At 41.0% G+C, this 19,924-nt stretch overlaps 2 protein-coding genes across 2 annotated transcripts; one reads left to right on the top strand and one right to left on the bottom strand.

Annotated features, from left to right (window-relative positions):
* Positions 1-1,457: 1,457 nt before the first annotated feature.
* Positions 1,458-7,393, bottom strand: LOC112449943. The gene is made up of 4 exons (XM_025002848.2): positions 7,136-7,393; positions 4,599-4,943; positions 3,518-3,781; positions 1,458-3,177 (listed from the first exon to the last, which is right to left on the bottom strand). Exons 1-4 carry the CDS (start codon positions 7,203-7,205, stop codon positions 3,071-3,073), a joined length of 786 nt encoding a protein of 261 aa, XP_024858616.1. The 5' UTR covers positions 7,206-7,393; the 3' UTR covers positions 1,458-3,070.
* Positions 7,394-9,219: 1,826 nt separating this feature from the next.
* Positions 9,220-17,552, top strand: psmc4 (proteasome 26S subunit, ATPase 4). The gene is made up of 11 exons (XM_017441219.2): positions 9,220-9,329; positions 10,118-10,216; positions 11,404-11,590; positions 13,150-13,296; positions 13,373-13,482; positions 13,955-14,048; positions 14,450-14,617; positions 14,711-14,787; positions 16,095-16,263; positions 16,990-17,045; positions 17,129-17,552. The coding sequence occupies exons 1-11, from the start codon at positions 9,297-9,299 to the stop codon at positions 17,240-17,242; spliced, it is 1,254 nt and encodes a 417-aa protein (XP_017296708.1). The 5' UTR covers positions 9,220-9,296; the 3' UTR covers positions 17,243-17,552.
* The last annotated feature ends 2,372 nt before the right edge of the window (positions 17,553-19,924 follow it).

Below are 19,924 nucleotides of genomic sequence, written 5' to 3'. Positions count from 1 at the left end.
GAAAACTCTACAAAGGGAGGCGTCCTATCAGAACCACCTCGACTGAACAAACAGAGTTGGACCATCTGACCTTTAAAGCTGCAAAATGATCTCATGTTGCTGCAGTTAAACAAACAAACAAACAAACAAACAAACACAACAGTTGGGTTTTCAGTGAGAAGCTCAGCTGTGGTCCATCAGACACCAGGAAACACCTGCAGAAACAAACAAGGTGCCGTCACCGTGGCAACGCCAGCCCCGCCCACTCACCTTGAAGTGCCAGGAGGGTGAGAGGCAGCAGGAGCAGCTGGAGTTCTGGGGACATCCTGACGTCTCTGAAACACACACACAGATCACACACACACACACGTTCTGACTGATGGAGGTCTGGGACTCTGGGCGTGGTCCTCTCCTCCTCTTCCTCTCCTCCTGTTGTTTCCTGCTGCTGCAGGGGGCCGAGGGTGGGGGGGCGGAGGAGGTCTTCTGAAGCACCTGGAAGATCTGAGAGCAGCTTCACCTGTCAGGGACCTGTCTTCAGGGATGAGTCCTGGTTCCAGTCTTCAGTCTCTGCTTCAGGAGGGGTGGAAAAAGCTTCTGAGTGGACAAAAAGAGGAAGACAGGTCTCTGAGGACAGGCGTCTCAGGCTGGACTGATGGAAGACTCAGGGTCGGTTTGAATGTTGCATGAATCAAAGCTCTGCTCTCCTGGTGCAGATGTGACCTGAGAAGAAGTAAAACCCTGAAAAAGGAGGTTGGATGGAAGCAGCGAGGAGTCCTCGTGTCTTTGGCTTTGGAAGAAGTTTCTGTGCTTTTATTGCCTCATGTGGGTCTTATTGCTGTCTGAGCTCAGCCTGAGTTGTAGGACGGCATCTGTCCTCTGACGGATCTGGATCTCAGTCCGCTGTGTGCACCTCTCTGTGGAGAGGATCCGCAGAGGAGCGGCTTTAATCCTCCTCCAACACGATCAAAGATCTGAGCAAAAACAGATGCGTAAAGTCACCGGAGAGCCTCCTCCTGCCGCGCTCACCTGTCTGAGATCTGTCCTGAAGCTGAGTCAGAGGGGCTCGGCTTCCATCAGTCCGGTCCGGACTGGTCCATCAGGAGGACGGGATGACGGCAGTCCCAACAGTCAATAAAGAAATGTGTGTCCTGTTATTTATCCAGAGGAGACAGAAGGACGAGAATCTGTTCCGGAGGCCAACATGTTTGTTTGAACTCCTCGGTCTGAGGGAGGAGGGAGGGGGAGGAGGGTGTGATGCACTGCAGCAGAGGGATGGAGGATGAAGAGGAGGAGGAGGAGGAGGAGGAGGCACAGAGCCGTTGTTATAGCAACAGTTTTTTTTTTTTCCATGTGATGTTTCCTTCCTTCCAGAAAGCCCCACGTGTTGCATTCAAGGACAGAAGGTCACCAAAAAACACCAAACTGCTCCAAAACATGAAGATGGAAACATTTATTTATCTTAAACATCTTTCAGATTTAAAAAAATTGAAGATTAAAACCTTTAAAGTTAGGCTTCAACACAAACATAAAATAATCCGGAAGTTTAAGGATTAATTAGACATTTGAATAAGTTGGATGTTTTAAAATAAATGGTTAAGATTTATTCACCTGTTAAATGAGTGAAATAAGACTTTTCTCAGTTTGTTTTAAATTCAGATTATCAGGAGGAAATCAGTTAAAGATGACGGGTTAACGGGTTAACAGGTGATATTAACTAAAGTCTGAGGCTTAAATGAACAGGAAACTTCTGACAGCAGCTTTAATTAAAATGATTTAAATTCAGTAATAATGTTTACTGCTGGGAACAATTCTGAACTTTATTAAATTAAAACAATCATAAAATAAATCTTTATTCTTTTATTCTGCTGTTATAAAAAACAAACATGCATCAACATTATGTAAAAAAACAGACAATTACACAAAAACAAGCAGTAGTTATAATTATTGATATAAAAACGTTTTATCCCAGATAAAAACAGACCCGTTGGTCTGAAAAATAAAGCCAATGAAGAGATTTAAATCTGACATCCAGTTTTTCTTTAATACAAAGAGCTGTTTTTATTTAAACTTTAAAACAAGATGCAGAAAATCCTTCAAACCTCCTGAAAACACGTCAGACTGAAACTTTCCGAAGCATCGAAACAGTTTTTAAAGCTGCGTTATTTTCTGACAGATCATGCAGATGTTTGAGGGTTATTTTAAGTTCTGATGACACTTAGGACGGAAACATCCGGACTGTTTAACTTTATTAATTCAGACTGAAACAGAAGCAGTTTAATCACAAAATGAAATAATAAAAATAAATCTGTTTAATTGGTTTCCAGCTGATTTTCAGGCAGATCAGCGGCGCCACCATGAGGCCAAACAGGAAAACAACCTGATTTTATTTATTTACTCATTTTAATCCTAAAATCATCTGTTTGGTTTTATCTTCAGTCTGTGGAGCTGAAGGTGTTCCTTTCAGGTCTGTAGTTTTTTTATATTTCAAATATTTGCACCACATTGGCCAAAGTATTTTATTTTATTTAGAATAAAAACGCCTGACATTTTCTACTTAAACAAGAAGATTGCTGATAAAATACAGATTTTTATTAAAAGAACTTGGATGTTTTTTTCCACCTGCAGAAACTCGCGTCATGGATTTCTTTTTAAAAACACTGAAAGATTTGTTGCCTTCAGCGTTTCTCATTAAAACTTTCTGTTTGACTCATCTTCATCATGTTGTTTTCCGTCTGCTAATGAAGCCGTTTCCAGCCCGTTTTAGTCATCACAGAAAGTCAAGTTAAAAATATTACAGAACAACTGAATCAGCATAAAAGACAAGAAAAAGTAGCGAAAAAACAGAAAACATTAATTTAATTTGAGCTCAGATTTAAAGAGGGGCAGATTTTTTGGTTTGTTTTATCATTTAAGGTCAAAAACTGTAAATTTATCATCATATCTGCAGGAACTCCACAACCAAAAGATGAAAATATAAAATCCATCCTCGGAGCTAAAAGTGATGTAAAATTACTGCGAAACCAAAAACACGGAGTGGGTTTACTGCGGTTACTTTACAGCTGAACGGCGCCTCGCAGCAGACGGAGCAGATTTATCTGCGCAGCAGAGTGATGACGAGCAGAACCAGCAGGATGAAGGTCTGGACCAGGAGCAGAGACACGTACAGAACCCACGGCTCGGGGTGGCGACCCGAGTCCGCTGAAAACACAAATCAGCACAAATCAACACAAATCACTGAGTGAAGTTTGTTTCAGTAAAGAGAAGAGACTAAAACAGACTAAAACAAGGCAGAGACTTTTAGTTTTAAAGAGAAATAAATGTGGGTGTCATCAGCATAAAATGAACATTATCCCAAAGACAACTGATCCAACATGGCTCCCTGAGGTACACCACAACCTTTCAGACAAACAAACTGAGCCTTTAACACCAACAAACTGTTCAAGTCCTGGAAAATAACGATGTGACTGAAAGAAACCGGGTTTAAAATCAGAGAAGCTCCTCTCCGCTGCTGTCAGATGATCTACGTGGTGAACGTTACCAGGAACGCTGGTGTGGAAAAAGCTCCTGGTTAGCAGACGGGTTCCCAGGCGCAGCTGGCACTCGTAGTTTCCTCCACGCTCCAGATGAACCTCCTGAGAAAGTCTGACCTGCGTCTGCTGGAGACGCTCTGCGTCCAACGCCACGCTCTGCAGGAGACATCTGTCCTGGGACACGGACAAAACCAGGCTGGACCTCTGAGACACGAGGACTTCACAGCGGAGCAGAGAGGCGTTATGGCTGCTGAGGTTAAAGGTCATGGAGCCTGAAAGGACAAACAACACAGATGCTCACAGTTTACAGTCCTGGTCCAGACTTTCAGTCGATATTGTCCTTCCTGTCAACAGTCGGAGTGGTCCGGATCTCCGGACTTTTGGTTTTTGTAACCTTATTTACAAAAACTTTCCTCATAAAAACACATTTAGAGTCTTTCAAAAACATCATTCTGTTTGAAATCTGCTTCAGCTGCTGCCTCTGTTTTAGCTTCTTATGCTGCTTTTAGCTACTTTTTCCTCCGTTTATCGTTTCTGTGTTTGGTTAGTTTCTAACTCTGTCCTCTGTCCACCATGTCCTCTCTAACTGCATCCATATCTGTCCTATTTGTCCCTAACATCCGTCTGTCCCTCCTCTGGACATGTCCAAACCCTCTCAGTCTTTATCTCCCAGTCCTTCAACCTGTGCTGGACCTCTGAGGACCTCAGTCCTGATCCTATCCGTCCTCGTCCCTCCTGAGGAGAACCTCAACATCTTCAGTTTCAGGGATTCATTTAGAGCTGAGTGATTTCTGAATTATCTGTCTGTAAACGAGGAGAAGGAGGTTATTTTAATGTTGTTCTCCTCGGGGATGAAATGTCCCTGAATTCTGTTTTTCTTTATAAAAAATGAACATTATTGACCTCAGATGTTTCCTTTCGCTTTAAATCTGACTGTATTGTTTTTATTCTGAGGGACATTTTTTATCTAACCTGATTTTCCCCTGAAACTTATAAACTTTGTAAACAAACCAGAGGATAAAATCCTTCTTCTGACAAACAGCTTCCTGAGAATATTTGGTCTTTATTTTCCAGAAACACTTTCTTTACCATAAACGATGAGTGAGGTGAGATTCCCTGTCTTCCTGAAACTGCCTCTCTGTCTGGTGGTGAAGGACCCTTTGCACTCGTACTTCTTACTGTCGGACCACTGGACCCGTTTCAGAACGATGGACTTGTTTTCAGACTCAGAGTTCTGGTCCAAACGGTGGACACGTCCAGCGTATTTTCCATCAGATTTCAGTAAGTCATCACTGTCGGTGAACCAGTACAGGACGGGGGTGGCCGTTATTGTCTCATCCGGGGAGGCCTGGAAGTCGCAGGGCAGCACGGCATCATGACCCAGAGCGACGGTGACCTCTGGAGGCTGGTTCACTGAGATCACAGCAACAGAACCTGAAACAGAACCAGAAATATCAGCCTGTTAGCTTCAGCTTCCTGTTCGAACGTTTCCTCAGAAATGCTTCAGATTTTCTAACAGCTTCTTTACAAACTCAGCACAAAGTTACAGTTAAAGAAAATATTCCAGATCAACCAGAAAATACACAACAGGTACGTCTTTGTTCACCGAATACAGAACCCATCGACCCATCAGCAGCTCAGACTTTATGTTTATTATTTATTAAATGTTTGAATCCTCCTGGTTTCTTTCTTATCTTTGAAAGTGGGGATAAATCCTGGACAGGCTGACAGAATGTGATTAAAACAACCTGCAAGCTGAAAACGTTTCTGTGAGAAAACTGGACCTAAAGAACTCCTGGGTCTGAAAGTCGTGTCTTCAGCTGATCATCATCTGGATCTCATGTTTTCAGACAACAACTCTTTGAAAACCCCTTCCTGGAGCTAAAATCCTATTTTCTGTCAAACTGTTTGGTGTTTTTTATTGATTCTCAGACAGTAAAGATCTGATATGAACTTTGCTCAGTTGTTGTTTGAGTGTCGACACAGCTCTGTTCATTCAGAGGTCAAAGGTCAGTTTCTTAACGAAGACAAACCTCAGAATATATTCAGGTACAAGAACTAAAAGCCAAAGTCCAAAACGAAAAACCATCTGGCTGCTTGTAGAGAACAACTGGATTTGAATATTTTCAAATGTTCACCAGCTGAGATTTCTACCAACGAAAGTGAGTTTAAACACCAGGAAATGCTTCAGCAGAACTCAGAAACGGACCTGAAACGGTTTCTGTCGACGCCACAGCGAGATCGCTTCATTAATTTGGGAAATGAAAAAGTCAAAATGCTGAAAACGTTTCAGACGTTTTACTGATAAATCCTCCGAGCCTCAAATAAAAAATAAAAACAGTTCCTGGAACTTTTCCTTTCAAGAGAAATTGGGAACTTTTAAAGTTTTTACAGCTGAAACTTTGATTAAAAACCTGTTCGTGTTCGTATTAGTTTCATTTTTCAGTTCTTGATTTTGTTCCATGAAGCCTCCTGCTGACAGAAAGATGCTAATTTATAAAGAGAAACTTCCTAAAATCAAATAAAATAGAACTCCAGCAGGTTTCAATCAGTCTGTCAAGTTTATTTCTGTTATAAATCTGACAGATCGGCCCTCATTTACAGCTTCATAAACATGACAGAAAACACTGTTATATGCTGAGAAATGGTTTGTATTTTAAATTTAGGAGATAATGCTGCTGACCTGATGATGTTTTGGATTGATTGGTTTATTTTAAACTTTAAAAAGTTTAAAATAAGAAAACTGTATTTATAAAGTACATTTAATTCAGCCAATAACACAAAATAAACCTTATTTTAATAAAAATAAAAAGGAGTCGGATGGGATTTAACCCCAAATCTTCATCAGCTACAAACAAGAAAAACTTCATCTATGTTTGCGTTCAGCAGCACCTTCATCAGGTCCACCTTTTAGAACCGGGATGGACCTCCTCTGCCTTCAGAACCGCCTCAGTTCTTCATGTCATGGAGTCAAGATGTTGGAAACGTTCCTCAGAGGTTCTGGTCCAGGTTGACATGTTAGCATCAGATTTATCGCCTGAACCTCCATGATGTGAGCCTCCTGCTCCACCAGGTCCCAGAGGTTCTGACCGGACTGAGGTCTGCTGGAGTCCAGTGGATCCAGACCCAGACCAGGTCAGGTTTCAGGAAGTGGTCTTCTGCTGCACCAACGGTGGACATGTTGTCCATTCAGAGCTGGTGTTCTGCAGAACTCGGCTCTCTCTGTTTTGGACCAGAGGTGTTTCTGAAAACCTGCGACCAACAACCAGCCGCGTTCGAGTCCTCGCCGTCCGAACTTCAGCTGGTCGTCTTCAACACACCTGAAGGCAACGAGCTGCCGTCTGATTGGTGGATCTAACGAAGTGAGTGTTTGTCCACATTTATATCTGCATAAATATATTTACATTCACCCTAAACACAGGCTCATATTTACACAAACAATCTAATAATTAATATTTGTTTTATATTTAGTTCATTATGATTAATCCTATCAGGTTTTTAAAATACTTTTTGAACAAACTGGAAACTGTTTTGACGTTCTCGTAATTCAACCATAAATGTGAAATAAAATGTTTTCATGTTAAATTTAAACATTGCTCTAAATTTCAGTTTTAGATTATTTTTACCTGAGTGCAGGAAGCAGATCCAGAGGCTCCATGTTGTAACAACAAAGCTGCAGGGAGTGAAAGCGAGCATGTTTCTACGCCGACGACACGCTGAAGGAAAACGTTCGCTCCTCTGGACGCTTTTTACAACGAGGACGAGCACGTCACTTCCTCGGAGGACAGGCCACGCTGTCTTATAAATATAAGCAAAAGGAGAGATGATAAATTAGTGCGTTAAAGTTTAGCTGAGAGCTGGCAGACCTCAGAGACCCCCTCCATCTGTGACAGGATGTGGTCGAGTCACAGTTCACTGTGGAGATGTCAACAGTTCTGTTCTGTTAAAAACGAGTCGAGTTTTGATCTGTACCCCATGATTGAAAACTCCAGGATCAATGGCTAAAAGCATCTTCAGAAGCTGGTTTTTGGTTGAAGGATCATTTATTTTCTGAATTTAGAAATTTTTCTTCATGAATCCTTCAGTGTTCTTGTTTCAACAACTGATTAATAAAACTCTGCTGCTTCATCACATCTCAGCTTTAAAAGCTCAACTCCACACTCTCTATTTCTGAATTGAGAAAGCTCCTCGGATGAGAAGCGAAACGTCTTCAGCTACAGAATAGAAGTCCAGTTGTTTTTGTTTTTTAACTTTTTTTGAATTTACCATGGCCTGGATGACTGAGAATCTACACCAGCATAAAACTCTGCTGCTGTTTTTAGGCTTCAGTCTGACAAACCTCACACCTACAGACTGTTTCTGACTAAGAAACGTACTTTTTCCATTGTTCTCTCAGCAGGTTAGATAGTTCTGTGGAAGTCATTTTATTTTCATTATCTCACCTCCTGAACAGAAACCAAAGTGGAGTCAAATTTATTTATAACACTTTTCAGCAACAAGGCAGTTCAGAGCGCTTTACCGCATAAAAACACAATTCAATAAATGAGCAGAACCAACCTAAGATATAATAAACTGATAATAAGATAACATAAACTAAACTAGGATTTAAGAACCTCAGCTGAACAGATCAGAAATTATATAAACTAGGATATACTAAACTAAAATAACTAATGGTACCAGAGGGTTAACTAAGAGTTCAAACATTTCTATAAATGGCCAACTAAAGATGCCAAAAGGCTAACTGAAAAAAGCAACATGTAAGCAGCATAAAAGGTGAAATAATTGGAGGAGGTGGGGAGCATCAGTCTGCAGCGTAATCTTCATTCCTGCAAACCCACTCAGATTAACGCCTACCGTCGGTCAGGGTGTGGAACGTCTCTGACTCGTCTCAGTCCATTTTTATTTTCTTGTTTTGATGCAGAACTGTGTCTGCAGATGCACTAAAACAGGAGATAATTAAGTTGTTAGAAATGCAGAAACAGCTTTTTGTTCTGTTTGATTTTCTGCAATAAAACAATCTGTGCGGATGTGCTAATTTGTAGGTTTTTGTGTAGTTTGTGACGTTCATACCCACAGCATGAAAACACCTCCACCACACTTCATTGCAGATATAAATAGTTATTTTTGTTGTTTGCTTTATTTGATCACCAGGAAACAAGTCTTTAAAATGTGGTCTAAACACTGATCCAAGTCCAGAACCATAACAGAACCGGGCTCTTGGATTTGGTGTGTGTTGTCAACTAATATAATGTACAGACAGATGTGACTGCCTTGGACAGAACAAAACATGATCATATAGGGAAAATAATTATAAAATTGCATAAAAAATAATAATGTTATGACTATACATTTCATTGAATAAAACTAATTTCATTTTTCCAAACTAGAAGCACTCAGAAACCCTAAACCTCCACCAAGGCAATTAAAAATGATGTACTCTTCCTTAAAAATTAGTATGATAAACAAACAAACAGTTGTTTAAATCCAGATCATAATCTGGATTACCATAAACATTTAAACAACTGTTTTAACATTTTCTGAACATTTCGTCCAAATCTGTTCTTTAGTTTTTACCTGATCTTTGCTAAAAAAGAGACAAACAAACAAACAAACAAACATAAACACATCACCTCCTTGGCAGAAGTAATAAAGTCCCTAAATCCTTAAATCCCACCATTTAGTGTCAATAACGCGCCTTTCTGCTGTTTGTCTGAAAAGAACTCCATTACCCACACGCCCCAGTATCAGCGTGTGACGTCATTACGTCAAACTTGAGACAAATTCAACATGGAGGATTCGGTGGCTGTAGAAAAGAGCCCGGTAAGATTTGTGTTTAACAGGTCTTTTTGTTGTTGTTGTTTTGTAATTGTTGTTCTGAGACTTTAGTCAAGCCATGACTGTGAGTTATGCCTTCATTATAAGTTTTATTTCTGTATTTTACTGTTTGTTAGCGCGTTAAAGCAGCCGAACCGTAAACCTGCCAATTCATTCTCCGCTCGGTGCTGCCGCTAGCTTACAGCGTTAGCAACAAGCTCGTAGAGATAAATGACAGCGATTTGTTCCAAGTTTACGATGAGTTTATAGGCAAAACCTCCCTGAATGTTTGAGGTAATAATTCTAAAGCTGTTTTAATGTATATTAACGTGAGAATGACAGTTTAAAGTTGTTAAGTGTTGTCTTAGCGAGCTGCTAAAGTTAGCATCCTGTAAACGAGCTGAATGTCACTGTGTTTTGGGGAAATTTTGGTAAATAATGAGTGTAAATACTTTACATACTTTATAATATTATAACGCACTGTGTGTTTATATGCAACTCTGTAAAGGAACAATTCGGCTCTAATAATAAAGTCAAAATTACATCAGTTTTAAGTTTGAAAGTACAAAATGTTTAAAGAGGCCGAACAAAACTCTAGTGTGGGTTATTGTATTTGTGACCAGGCTGCATGTAAACACATGTAGTAATGCACATACAAAAAATTATGATAATGTTTGTAAAGTTAATTTAATTTATTACATGTTAATCTTTGTTTGGGATGCCCTGCAGCTCACCGGTGTGTTCTTGTTTTCAGAGATGTTTAATAAATCCATATCTATCCTCTAACTTCACAGGAAGAAATGCCGTTAGTTCTGACCTCCAGACCTCAGACGGGTCTGTCCTTCCTGGCTCCAGAACCAGAAGACCTCGAGGACCTTTACACCAGATATAAGGTCTTTAAAGTGTTCACACAGACACCCATTTATAAACTGCACTGAGTGTAAATCAGGGTTTATTTTAGCTCTAAATGTTTCAAACATCTGAAGCAAAAGAAGTGTTTAATTTCACCAAACAAAAATAAATCCTTCCTTAATGAAATAAAATATGTATTTTGTTTGAAACCACATCCACGATCACAGATGTCCAGTGTTGAACATCTGACAGTGATTTGTTTCCATTTTAGCCATTAGTTATTTCTCTTTCATGATTTCCTATTTTTGACTCAATTTCTAAAACTTTATTTGTACCTTAAAGAAGCAGATCACCTGAAGAAGACATCATGGGGATAATTGATTCTTACTGGGGGGGTCTTTTTGTCTCAACAATCATTTTCTCCTCATGTATTTACACATTTGATACAGAAAGCTGATGAAGAAGAGCCAACATACACAAGAAGGGATCGAGTAGAAAAAAAAATTGATTCAGCAACAGAAACGTTTCAAAACAGAAGCTTTCGTTTGTGGCGTTCAGCCGCAGATTTTCTGTTTGTTGTGGATTCTCAACATTCTGTATCAGTTTTCTCACTTTCAAACCTCTTCTGCTCTCTTCTGTTTTATTAAAATTAAGTAACAATCAAAGTAAAGTCACATTTTATGTGACCAGATGTTCACCTTTAAAATATAAATCTTTAGTCAAAACAAGCTGGAAGTTGGATGTTTTTTTGGTGGGAATTAAGAGTTGGAAGTCATTTTTACATCTTGTGAATTAATTGTAGTTAACAAGTGGTTCTTCCTTTCTTTAAACAAAAGTTTCACCTTCTGTGGTTAAAATAACTTCATGTTGTTTGATAAAACAACCAGTTTTTGTTTCCAGGTGATTCACTGGATAAAATACTACCTTCAATTCAAACAGCAGCTTTAGTCAGATCACAGCAACATTTAAAAGCTGCTCTTGTTTCAGATCACATTATTACAGAGTTCAAAAGATTTTAAAAAACTTGAGTTTTTTCTGACTGCACAAGAAAAGTCTTAACAACACAGACCAGCTTTCTGTGCCAAAAACACATTAAATAAAACTACAATCTAATAAATGCCATAAAAATTACTGAGCCTGATAATTAGTTGGCAGCTACATTTATTTAAAAGCTCGTTGAGAATCAGTCTGTTCTCAGTTTGACGGTTCTTTTGCTGCATGTTTGCAGAAGCTGCAGCAGGAGCTGGAGTTCCTGGAGGTGCAGGAGGAGTACATCAAAGATGAGCAGAAGAACCTGAAGAAGGAGTTCCTGCACGCTCAGGAGGAGGTGAAGAGGATACAGAGCATCCCTCTGGTCATCGGCCAGTTTCTGGAGGCTGTGGACCAGAACACGGCCATTGTTGGCTCCACCACAGGTAACCGTGCAGGTTTCCCTCACCTGCAGGCTGTTTTAATGCTCCTCATGGAGAAGTCTGATATTAAACATGAAAAGGTTCATCTTTAGACTGTAGGAATCAGACTAACATAGAATCTGTGAGAAGACGTTCATGTGGAAATATTAGAGATAGAACGAGGAAGATGTCTGTCAGGAATAAACCTCAGGGATGAAGCAGGTGGAGCGCTGTGAAGACGGAGCTCAGAGTTCAAACTCACAAAACCTTAGAAAGACCAGGAAGTTTACAGTTTCAGCCTAAACTCTGTTTATCTGCTTGCTTTACTCAACAAATCTGAGCATAAATACGTCCCAACACATCAAAACTGCAGGACGTCTCCATCCCAAGCAGCTCCTCTTTACCTGTTTTCAGTCACTTCGGCTGTTTCTGTAGGTGAACAAACACACCTGCTAGTTTGCATCTGGTCACACATTTTGCTTACAAGCTTTCAGTTTAAGGACACGTTACCCAAAGATATGAAAACAATATTGTTCAGATTTTGTTTCTGACTTTATGAATTTATTTTCCTTCAAGCTTGTTGAATGTCCACAGGAAGTTTTTTTTTCTTCCACAAAGAGCTAAACTAACTTGTGAAAAAGAGAGATTTATGTTTCCTTTACAACACACCAGTTGTTGCTCAGTGAGCAGCATTTTTCGTCTCTAAACTATCGGCTCAGTTTTCAAAAGAAATGAGACCAAAGTTCACCGTGACAGACTCCAGCTTCTGAGGACGATCTGCAGAGTTTCAGACCAAAGGTTTCCTGCAGCTGATTTCAGATCAGTTTAATAACAGCTGATTTCAGATCAGATTAATAACAGCTGATTTCAGATCAGATTAATAACAGCTGATTTATGGTGAGCCCGGCTGCAGTTCCTGCCTCAGCCTGCAGGGGTCTCCAGAGTCACAGTTTTTACTTTAAAACCCGAAAACAGAACCGCTGCAGAGCAGAACATCGTTATTATTCGAAGTCAAAACGTGTTTCTTTAGGATCCTATTAAATACACTTTTTATTATTTGCTCTTAAAAATAAAATAGTTTTTCTGATGTTGTTTGAGACAAAAGTTAGGACAAACTTTCTTCTTTAAATGTTTTAATGTTTGATAAAAATCCTCAAAATGAAGTTCAGGAAGTTTGAACTTTTGAACATTTTTGCTGACTTTATACCTCTTTGTTTTAGCGCCGTCTGTGGAGATGTGGTCATAGAAAAAGGACAAAATAAACTTATTTATTATAAAAATCTACATACAACCAAAGAGTTTTTAAATAAATAAGCTGTCACAGTGAAACAAACAACAAGCATACCTGCATGTATGTTGAGTGTGAGATGAAATAAAAGGGAGTAAAGTTTAGAGTTATAAATAAGTGAAACAGCAGGAAATGTGTTTCGGATGTTGGTCTGATTGGTTTCTTATGTTCAGGCTTCAGTGAAGCTCTGAGGATTTGGAGTTTCTGCTGTCGGCTTTTAATTATTTAACATTTAGTTTGTGCTGTGAGTCTCAGATGAGTCCCGTTCTCCAGCTCAGGTTTTTCTCCGTTTCAGGGTCCAACTACTATGTGCGCATCCTGAGCACCATCGACCGGGAGCTGCTGAAGCCCAACGCCTCCGTGGCTCTCCACAAACACAGCAACGCCCTGGTGGACGTCCTTCCTCCCGAGGCCGACAGCAGCATCATGATGCTGACGTCAGGTACGCTGCGTCCCGCTGGACGGCCGTTTAACAGCAGAACCGCTCTGATCTTCCTCCACGTTCTCCGTGTTTTCAGACCAGAAGCCTGATGTGATGTACGCAGACATCGGTGGGATGGACATCCAGAAGCAGGAGGTCAGGGAGGCCGTGGAGCTGCCTCTCACACACTTTGAGCTCTATAAACAGGTCAGATATTTGTGTGCCATCTGGATTTTATTGATGCAGATACTTTTAAACTTTACAGCAAAACAAGAACATGTGACCTATGAATATAAGAAACTTTTTTTCTGTATTTAATAATATAAAACCAGCACAGATAACCACTGAGCTACAACTGAAGCATAAAATACATAAACTCAGTTTTATTTCTGTCTGTACGTTTGAGCTACTGATTATTTAACAGTTTAATGCTGCTTTGGTCCTTAAATGTCTTTAAAACGACCGTCAGACGGACAGAACGTTGTCGCTCTTTCATCAGTTTAATCTCGTGCTGCCAACTTGTCGTGTTTCTGAAAGTTTGATGGGAGCTGAGCGCAGGATGTGAACTTTCTTTCAGCGTTCAGATTGTCTTCTTAGCCCAACCAGTTCAGTCTGAAATCCTCATTTATCGGTGAGCTCTTGGACCGGTTCTGGACTGATCTGTTGTTCTGTTCCTCAGATCGGTATCGACCCACCCAGGGGGGTCCTCATGTACGGACCTCCAGGCTGCGGTAAAACCATGTTGGCCAAAGCGGTGGCGCACCACACCACGGGTGAGATTTAACAAAGAAACGAAGGTCCAGTTTCACCGGGGAGTTCCCAAAATGTCTCCTGAGTTCCTCCAAACGTATCGTTTATGGATTTTATTCTTTCCAGCTAGTCTCCAGAGATACTCTGTTAGTGTGTTGCTGTTTAGGAGCCTTTTTATGTCAGAATGAGGTCAGAGGTCAGAGCTAAAGACATTCCTCTCTAAAAGTTCAGATAGAAGAACTGAACCAGGGGGAGAAAGCAGCAAAAGTCTAAAGAAAAACTTTGAAAGACGACAAAGTTTGGCTGCTTTGAAGAAAAATCTAAAGATTTTTACCTGAAACTGTTTTAAACCAGAATAAAAATTTCCTTTAATCAGGAATCTGTAGTTCCTTCAGGATAACTTGTTTTATTCGTTTTGTGTCAGCGGCGTTCATCCGTGTTGTGGGCTCTGAGTTCGTTCAGAAGTATCTGGGAGAAGGTCCTCGGATGGTGCGGGACGTCTTCCGGCTGGCCAAGGAGAACGCTCCCGCCATCATCTTCATCGACGAGATCGACGCCATCGCCACGAAGCGCTTCGATGCTCAGACCGGAGGTACGAGCGGACTTCCTGTCAGGATTTTTCCTCAGTAAGCCTGGAGAAGCCGCAGCGTGGTGAATTCTCTCCGGTTTGGTGTTTTCTCTGTAGCTGACAGAGAGGTGCAGAGGATCTTACTGGAGCTGCTGAATCAGATGGACGGCTTCGATCAGAACGTCAACGTCAAGGTGAGTTCACCTGCCTCACCCTGTCACTCAGCTGCCTCATGCTGTCATTCATCGCAGGATTAAACAGGCTTTTCCCCTCAGAGCGTTTCCGTCACACGCAGGGTTCTTCACAGAAGTTTCCAAGTAACCAGATTAAAAACTATCTGTGTTTCCTGCTCTGAAAGATTTTATCTAAAATTCCTGTTCTCAACCAATCAGAGCACTTTTCACTCTGATTTTTCACCTTTAAGGCAGTTCTTTTTTCTTTAAGTGGAACAAACATTTCTAAACTCAATGATCTTATTTATTATTTGTTATAGTTTTAGGACCATTCAGAACTACAGTAAATAAAAGGAGGAAGATTTTTGAGTTTAAAGTCTGAAGAGACGACCTCCTGAACCCGACTTTATTTGTTCAGTCTGTTTGGTCTTCTAACAGCCGGGGATACGTGGGAACTTTTACTCAACTACGAAACAACAAGAAGCATTTACTGAACCAGTCCAAGGTTCAGTTTATATCACTGCTTCCTTCAGCCCTTCACAATAAGAGTCTCAAACATAAACACTGAGTGATTCTCAAACTCTCAAATAACCATAAACTCAAAAAAATACCCGACTTGATCGTTGTGTCTGTAAAAACTCACCCAGCAGCTTAAAGCTGTAGAACCAGAGTTATTAATTAAAACAGATTCTGAAGGATGAAGTTCTTATAAAACATCTCGTCTCAAAGATGATTTAGTTTTTAATTCCTTCTTTAAGCTCAAAATACTTTATTTCAATCATTTCAACTTTATTTTTCAAACATTATTTTAACTTTTTTCAACTTTTTGACATTAATCTCAAAGTTAGAGCAGATTAATCTTCAAATTATGTTTGTTTCCAGCGTAAATATCTGCTGTAAACTTTTTATTTCTAAACGATAAAAATGAGCTTCGACTCATTCGACTGGAACCACTTGTAGTTTTTTAATAAACGATGTTTTGGAGCCCTGTGTTCAGGTTTTCACACGTTTTTCACTGTAAATTAAACTATTTTTACTCCTTGGATAGTTTCTGGTCATCTCACAGAAATCCTGCAGTTACACAGAAAGTTTACCAGTTTTAAAACATCTTCCAGTTCTGGAAAAGTCTCTAAATTTGTTGAAAGTGTTGAAAGTTTTCACAAATAAAAGAACCTCTGAATAAAAGGTTTTATGTTGAACTGTAATGGTCACATCAGAGGATGTGTCAGAATTCCTTCACAATCACATCCTCTGACTCCACCCCTCATAACGACCTCTGACTCCACCCCTCCTGTTGACCTCTGACCCCACCCCTTCCCTCTGCCCAGGTGATCATGGCCACCAACAGAGCCGACACCCTGGACCCGGCGCTGCTCCGTCCGGGCCGTCTGGACAGGAAGATCGAGTTCCCGCTGCCGGACCGCAGACAGAAGCGTCTCATCTTCTCCACCATCACCAGTAAAATGAACCTGTCTGAGGAGGTGGACCTGGAGGACTGTATCCTTCCTCTGAGCGGCGCTGCTCGCTTCGGTTCGGGGCAGCAGAACCTGTCTGAAGGCTCAGTGTCATTTACTCTTTAGTTCATCTAAAGTTTTACTTTGTGCTGAAGCGTCTGTTGTTCTTCTGATTTTATCTTCATTTCTGTGGTTTCAGTCTGAGCAAACAGAGAATGTAGGCTTGGTTTTTACCTCAGATCTGGTTTGATCTAAGCTGAATAATTAACCTCTTTTCTCCAAATAATGTTGTTTTTGTCATTTTCTGACATCAAAGCAGTTCAGTTCTTTTGATTCGTCTCTTTAAATGAAAACCAAAAACAACGATCTGATTCAGCATTTAATGCAGCTCAGCCCTTCTTTGTTTCAGTTCAGCCTTTAATCAGATTTAAATCAGCCGTTAACTGCAGCTTTTAATTCAACACGTTCAACAAACCAAAAAATCGATCCGGTGTCAGGTTTTGAGGCTCATTATTTATTTAAAAAAGAAGATTTTTGTTATATAAAACTTTAATAAAACCTGATTTCCAGAGATGAGGCCTGATGCATCATTACTGACAGCTTGTTTGAGTCAGGAAACCTCTGAAGGTGATTGTTTAACAGAAACATCTCCTGGATCAGAAATGCTGCTCAGCTGTTCAGTTTAATGAGGTGAAGCTCAGGTCTCCTTGTTGGGAGAACCAGATGTTTTTGTTCTCTTTTTCTCGTTGCTTCTTTAACTTTTGTTCAGATGTCGCCCGACCTGATAAGATCTCTGGAGCTGACATCAACTCCATCTGCCAGGAGGTGAGCCGAGGCTTTCATTACTCCCAGAATCCTTCCAAATAAACCCGCGGCTCGTTCTGATCTCCTCTCCTCCTCCGTCTCAGGCTGGCATGTTGGCCGTGCGCGAGAACAGGTACATCGTCCTCGCCAAGGACTTTGAGAAGGCCTACAAGACCGTCATCAAGAAGGACGAGCAGGAGCACGAGTTCTACAAGTAGAGAACCCGAGCCAAAGGTGTGCAGACGCTCGTCTGTATCTGCAGTGTGTCTTTGTGGATCTGCGTCCATTTCTCTCTTTTTCCCCTTTTGGACTAAATTTACTCACTGCAGCACCGAGTCTGACGGGTCGGGTTAGTCTCAGCCTCGAGACGACACACTACCACAGAGGAAAAGTGTTTCTGGGTCTTTTTTTTTTTTACAGGCACTTTGCTGGCCCCCATAAATATCAGGTCCTGTAGCTCGGAGTGAATATTTGTATCTGTGCACTCGACAGAAATACATCCATTAAACAAGTTTTCATAAAATAAAACTGCATGATTGGGCTGTTTTTCTGCTTTGAGGTGAATATAAAACCTGGATCCTTTTATTCAGGCTTTGATTGAAATAATAATAAGTTTTATGGGTTAAATAATCATTTCAGGTCTTCTCCCTTAAAGTTTTTACCTGTTGGTTCGGCAGGAAACAACACATAACACATTTTCACACGTTGATGAGACAAATCAGCTCCATAAACTGGTTTATTTTCAGAGATAATTAACAACTGCTGCTTTGATAAGTTCATTTTAAACAGATTTTTATGTTTGTTTCTCTTAAACACTAAGAGCTCAGATTTATTTCTGTGGAAATTAAACTTTAGATAAAATACAGACGGTTATTAACTCAATACTTCCTGCAGTTAAGAATCAAACTGCTTTGTTCCTCTTTGATTATTTTCTTTCCAAACCTTTCTGTTATCTGTTTAAATGATCAATTAATTAATTAAACAACTTTCTGAAAGTAAATCAAAGTTTCTCTTTGGACTTCAGCTGCTGTTTTTTTTAACTGATCTATGAATCATTCAGACATAAAAAGACAAATAATTTAAAGTTTAAACTGAATCTTTAGGCTCTCTGCAGCTTTTCACACAGACACAGTTTGTTCCCATTTCTTTAAATGAATTTCAGCTCCATCACTGTTTCCCTGAGAGTTTAAAACCTGACATCCAGGAGATAATCAGCTGAATTTTCTCCTCCGTGTGTCCAGATTTTACAAACCTTCCCTAAATGAAGTAGAAATAAGAAGACTGGACAGAAAATAAGTTAGAAACCTGAACGATTTCTCACTCTTTGGCTCTTAAACAAAAATAAGATATAAATGTTCATCAGACTCTCAGGAAGTTTCAGAAACAAACTCCTCTTTTCTTCATTCCTCCTCCCGGCTTTACGCCCGACCTGTTTCATTCCACACCTGGGTTCTGATCTCTGAACGTGGAGCTTCAAAGATGCTGATGAGAGCTTTTATTTTGATGCTTTTTACAGGCAGGAAGTTTTTATTCAGACGGATTAATTCACGTTCCTGCCTGGAGGCTGCAGAGAGTCTGAAAGCTTCTTCCTGGCGAGCAGCTGTGCGCTGGCGCTTCTTTAATCTGCCGTTACGTAACGAAGGCTGCTGGCCTGATTACAGCTGTGAGTCTGAAGCACGTTCAGCCGTTTCCTTCCTGTCAGGCAGGCTGAGAAGGACTGAAGGCGGGCGATCATGTTTCCGACTCTGTTAGCACAATATCACAACTAATTCAAGATGGCCGTGACAGCTAAACGACTCAAACACAAGAATGAGACTGAGCTACACGTCAGTCTGGTAGTAGCTGAGAGTCATCCTCAGCTCAAACTTTAAAAGCTGAAGAATAAAAACTTTATTTTTCTGAATCGTCTCATCAGAAAAGATGATTTTAGTTTAAAACTGTTATTTATTGACCTGTCATGACCTTTGACCTTTAACCTCCTGACTGACACCTGAGATAGGGCTCACTGCACGGTCTGACCTTCAGGGTGAATCTGTCTTAAATGTCTCCTCTTGTGAATAATCGTTCTCTCTGTAGAAGGATGGACTCCAGATGACCTTTGACCCTTCTCTGAGGTCATTGCTGCTGTCTTCCCGCCCTGGCGTTGTGTTCACACACACCTGGAGCTCCAGCTCATCAAACGGACGTTTTAGCCTCTGATAAGAACCGGATCGTTTTCATCGTGTCCTGATAAACCTTCGATTATAAAGACGGTGTGTTTACCTACACCTTCAACCTTTTCGTCTGTTAGTAAAATATTTATTCACTTGAGAGTAAATGATCAGTCAGTCGATGTGGCCGTACATCAGGAAGAGGAATATTGGTGTGTTCACGCTGCCGCCGGTGTTCAGATCTTGCAGCTGGCAGAGCTTGCTCAGGTAGATCCCGGCGTTTGGGCGGTAATCTTCGTAAGTCCTGCAGTCCGGGCGCCACGCAGCCGCCCTCTCTTCCTGTAAACCCACCCAGGAGTCGAAGCAGCGCAGACGGAGGTTGTAGCTCTCGCTTTAAAACCACAAACAGGAGTTAGAGCAGCACAGCAGAGGAGCAGAGGTCAAAGGTCAGCAGAGGTTCAACTGTTCGGCGCTCACCACGGGGGCATGGCAGGAAGGGTGTAGGTGACCTGGTCGAAGAAGAAGGGGCAGAGCTGCAGCGCCGCCAGCCCCGGCTGCTGGTGCATCCTGGCAAAGACTCGGTCCAGCCTGTGGTTCGGCCCGAAGAAGCGCCGCTCGGGGAACATCTGGTACCACAAGGCTGACACCAAACCGTCCATGCTGATCTGAGCCGCAGAGAGCCAGGGAGGAAGTAAACTGTATCCAGGAGTCCGAACGGACATTTCTGCTGCAACGAGTCCACAGGACAGA

This window comes from Kryptolebias marmoratus, linkage group LG16 (genome assembly GCF_001649575.2).
Source record: "Kryptolebias marmoratus isolate JLee-2015 linkage group LG16, ASM164957v2, whole genome shotgun sequence".
Taxonomy (NCBI): domain Eukaryota; kingdom Metazoa; phylum Chordata; class Actinopteri; order Cyprinodontiformes; family Rivulidae; genus Kryptolebias; species Kryptolebias marmoratus.
Note: the sequence above shows the minus strand (reverse complement) of the source record. Positions and strands in the feature narration are given on the sequence as shown.

Excerpts from the sequence above, each read along its gene's own strand:
- LOC112449943 (XM_025002848.2), bottom strand. The coding sequence starts at position 7,205 with ATGCTCGCTTTCACTCCCTGCAGCTTTGTTGTTACAACATGGAGCCTC. Across the intron at positions 4,944-7,135 it reads GATCTGCTTCCTGCACTCAG|GTTCTGTTGCTGTGATCTCA; the intron begins GTAAAAATAATC and ends GTTCTGTTTCAG. Across the intron at positions 3,782-4,598 it reads CACCTCACTCATCGTTTATG|GCTCCATGACCTTTAACCTC; the intron begins GTAAAGAAAGTG and ends TTGTCCTTTCAG.
- psmc4 (XM_017441219.2), top strand. The coding sequence starts at position 9,297 with ATGGAGGATTCGGTGGCTGTAGAAAAGAGCCCG. Across the intron at positions 9,330-10,117 it reads TGGCTGTAGAAAAGAGCCCG|GAAGAAATGCCGTTAGTTCT; the intron begins GTAAGATTTGTG and ends CTAACTTCACAG. Across the intron at positions 13,483-13,954 it reads ACTTTGAGCTCTATAAACAG|ATCGGTATCGACCCACCCAG; the intron begins GTCAGATATTTG and ends TCTGTTCCTCAG.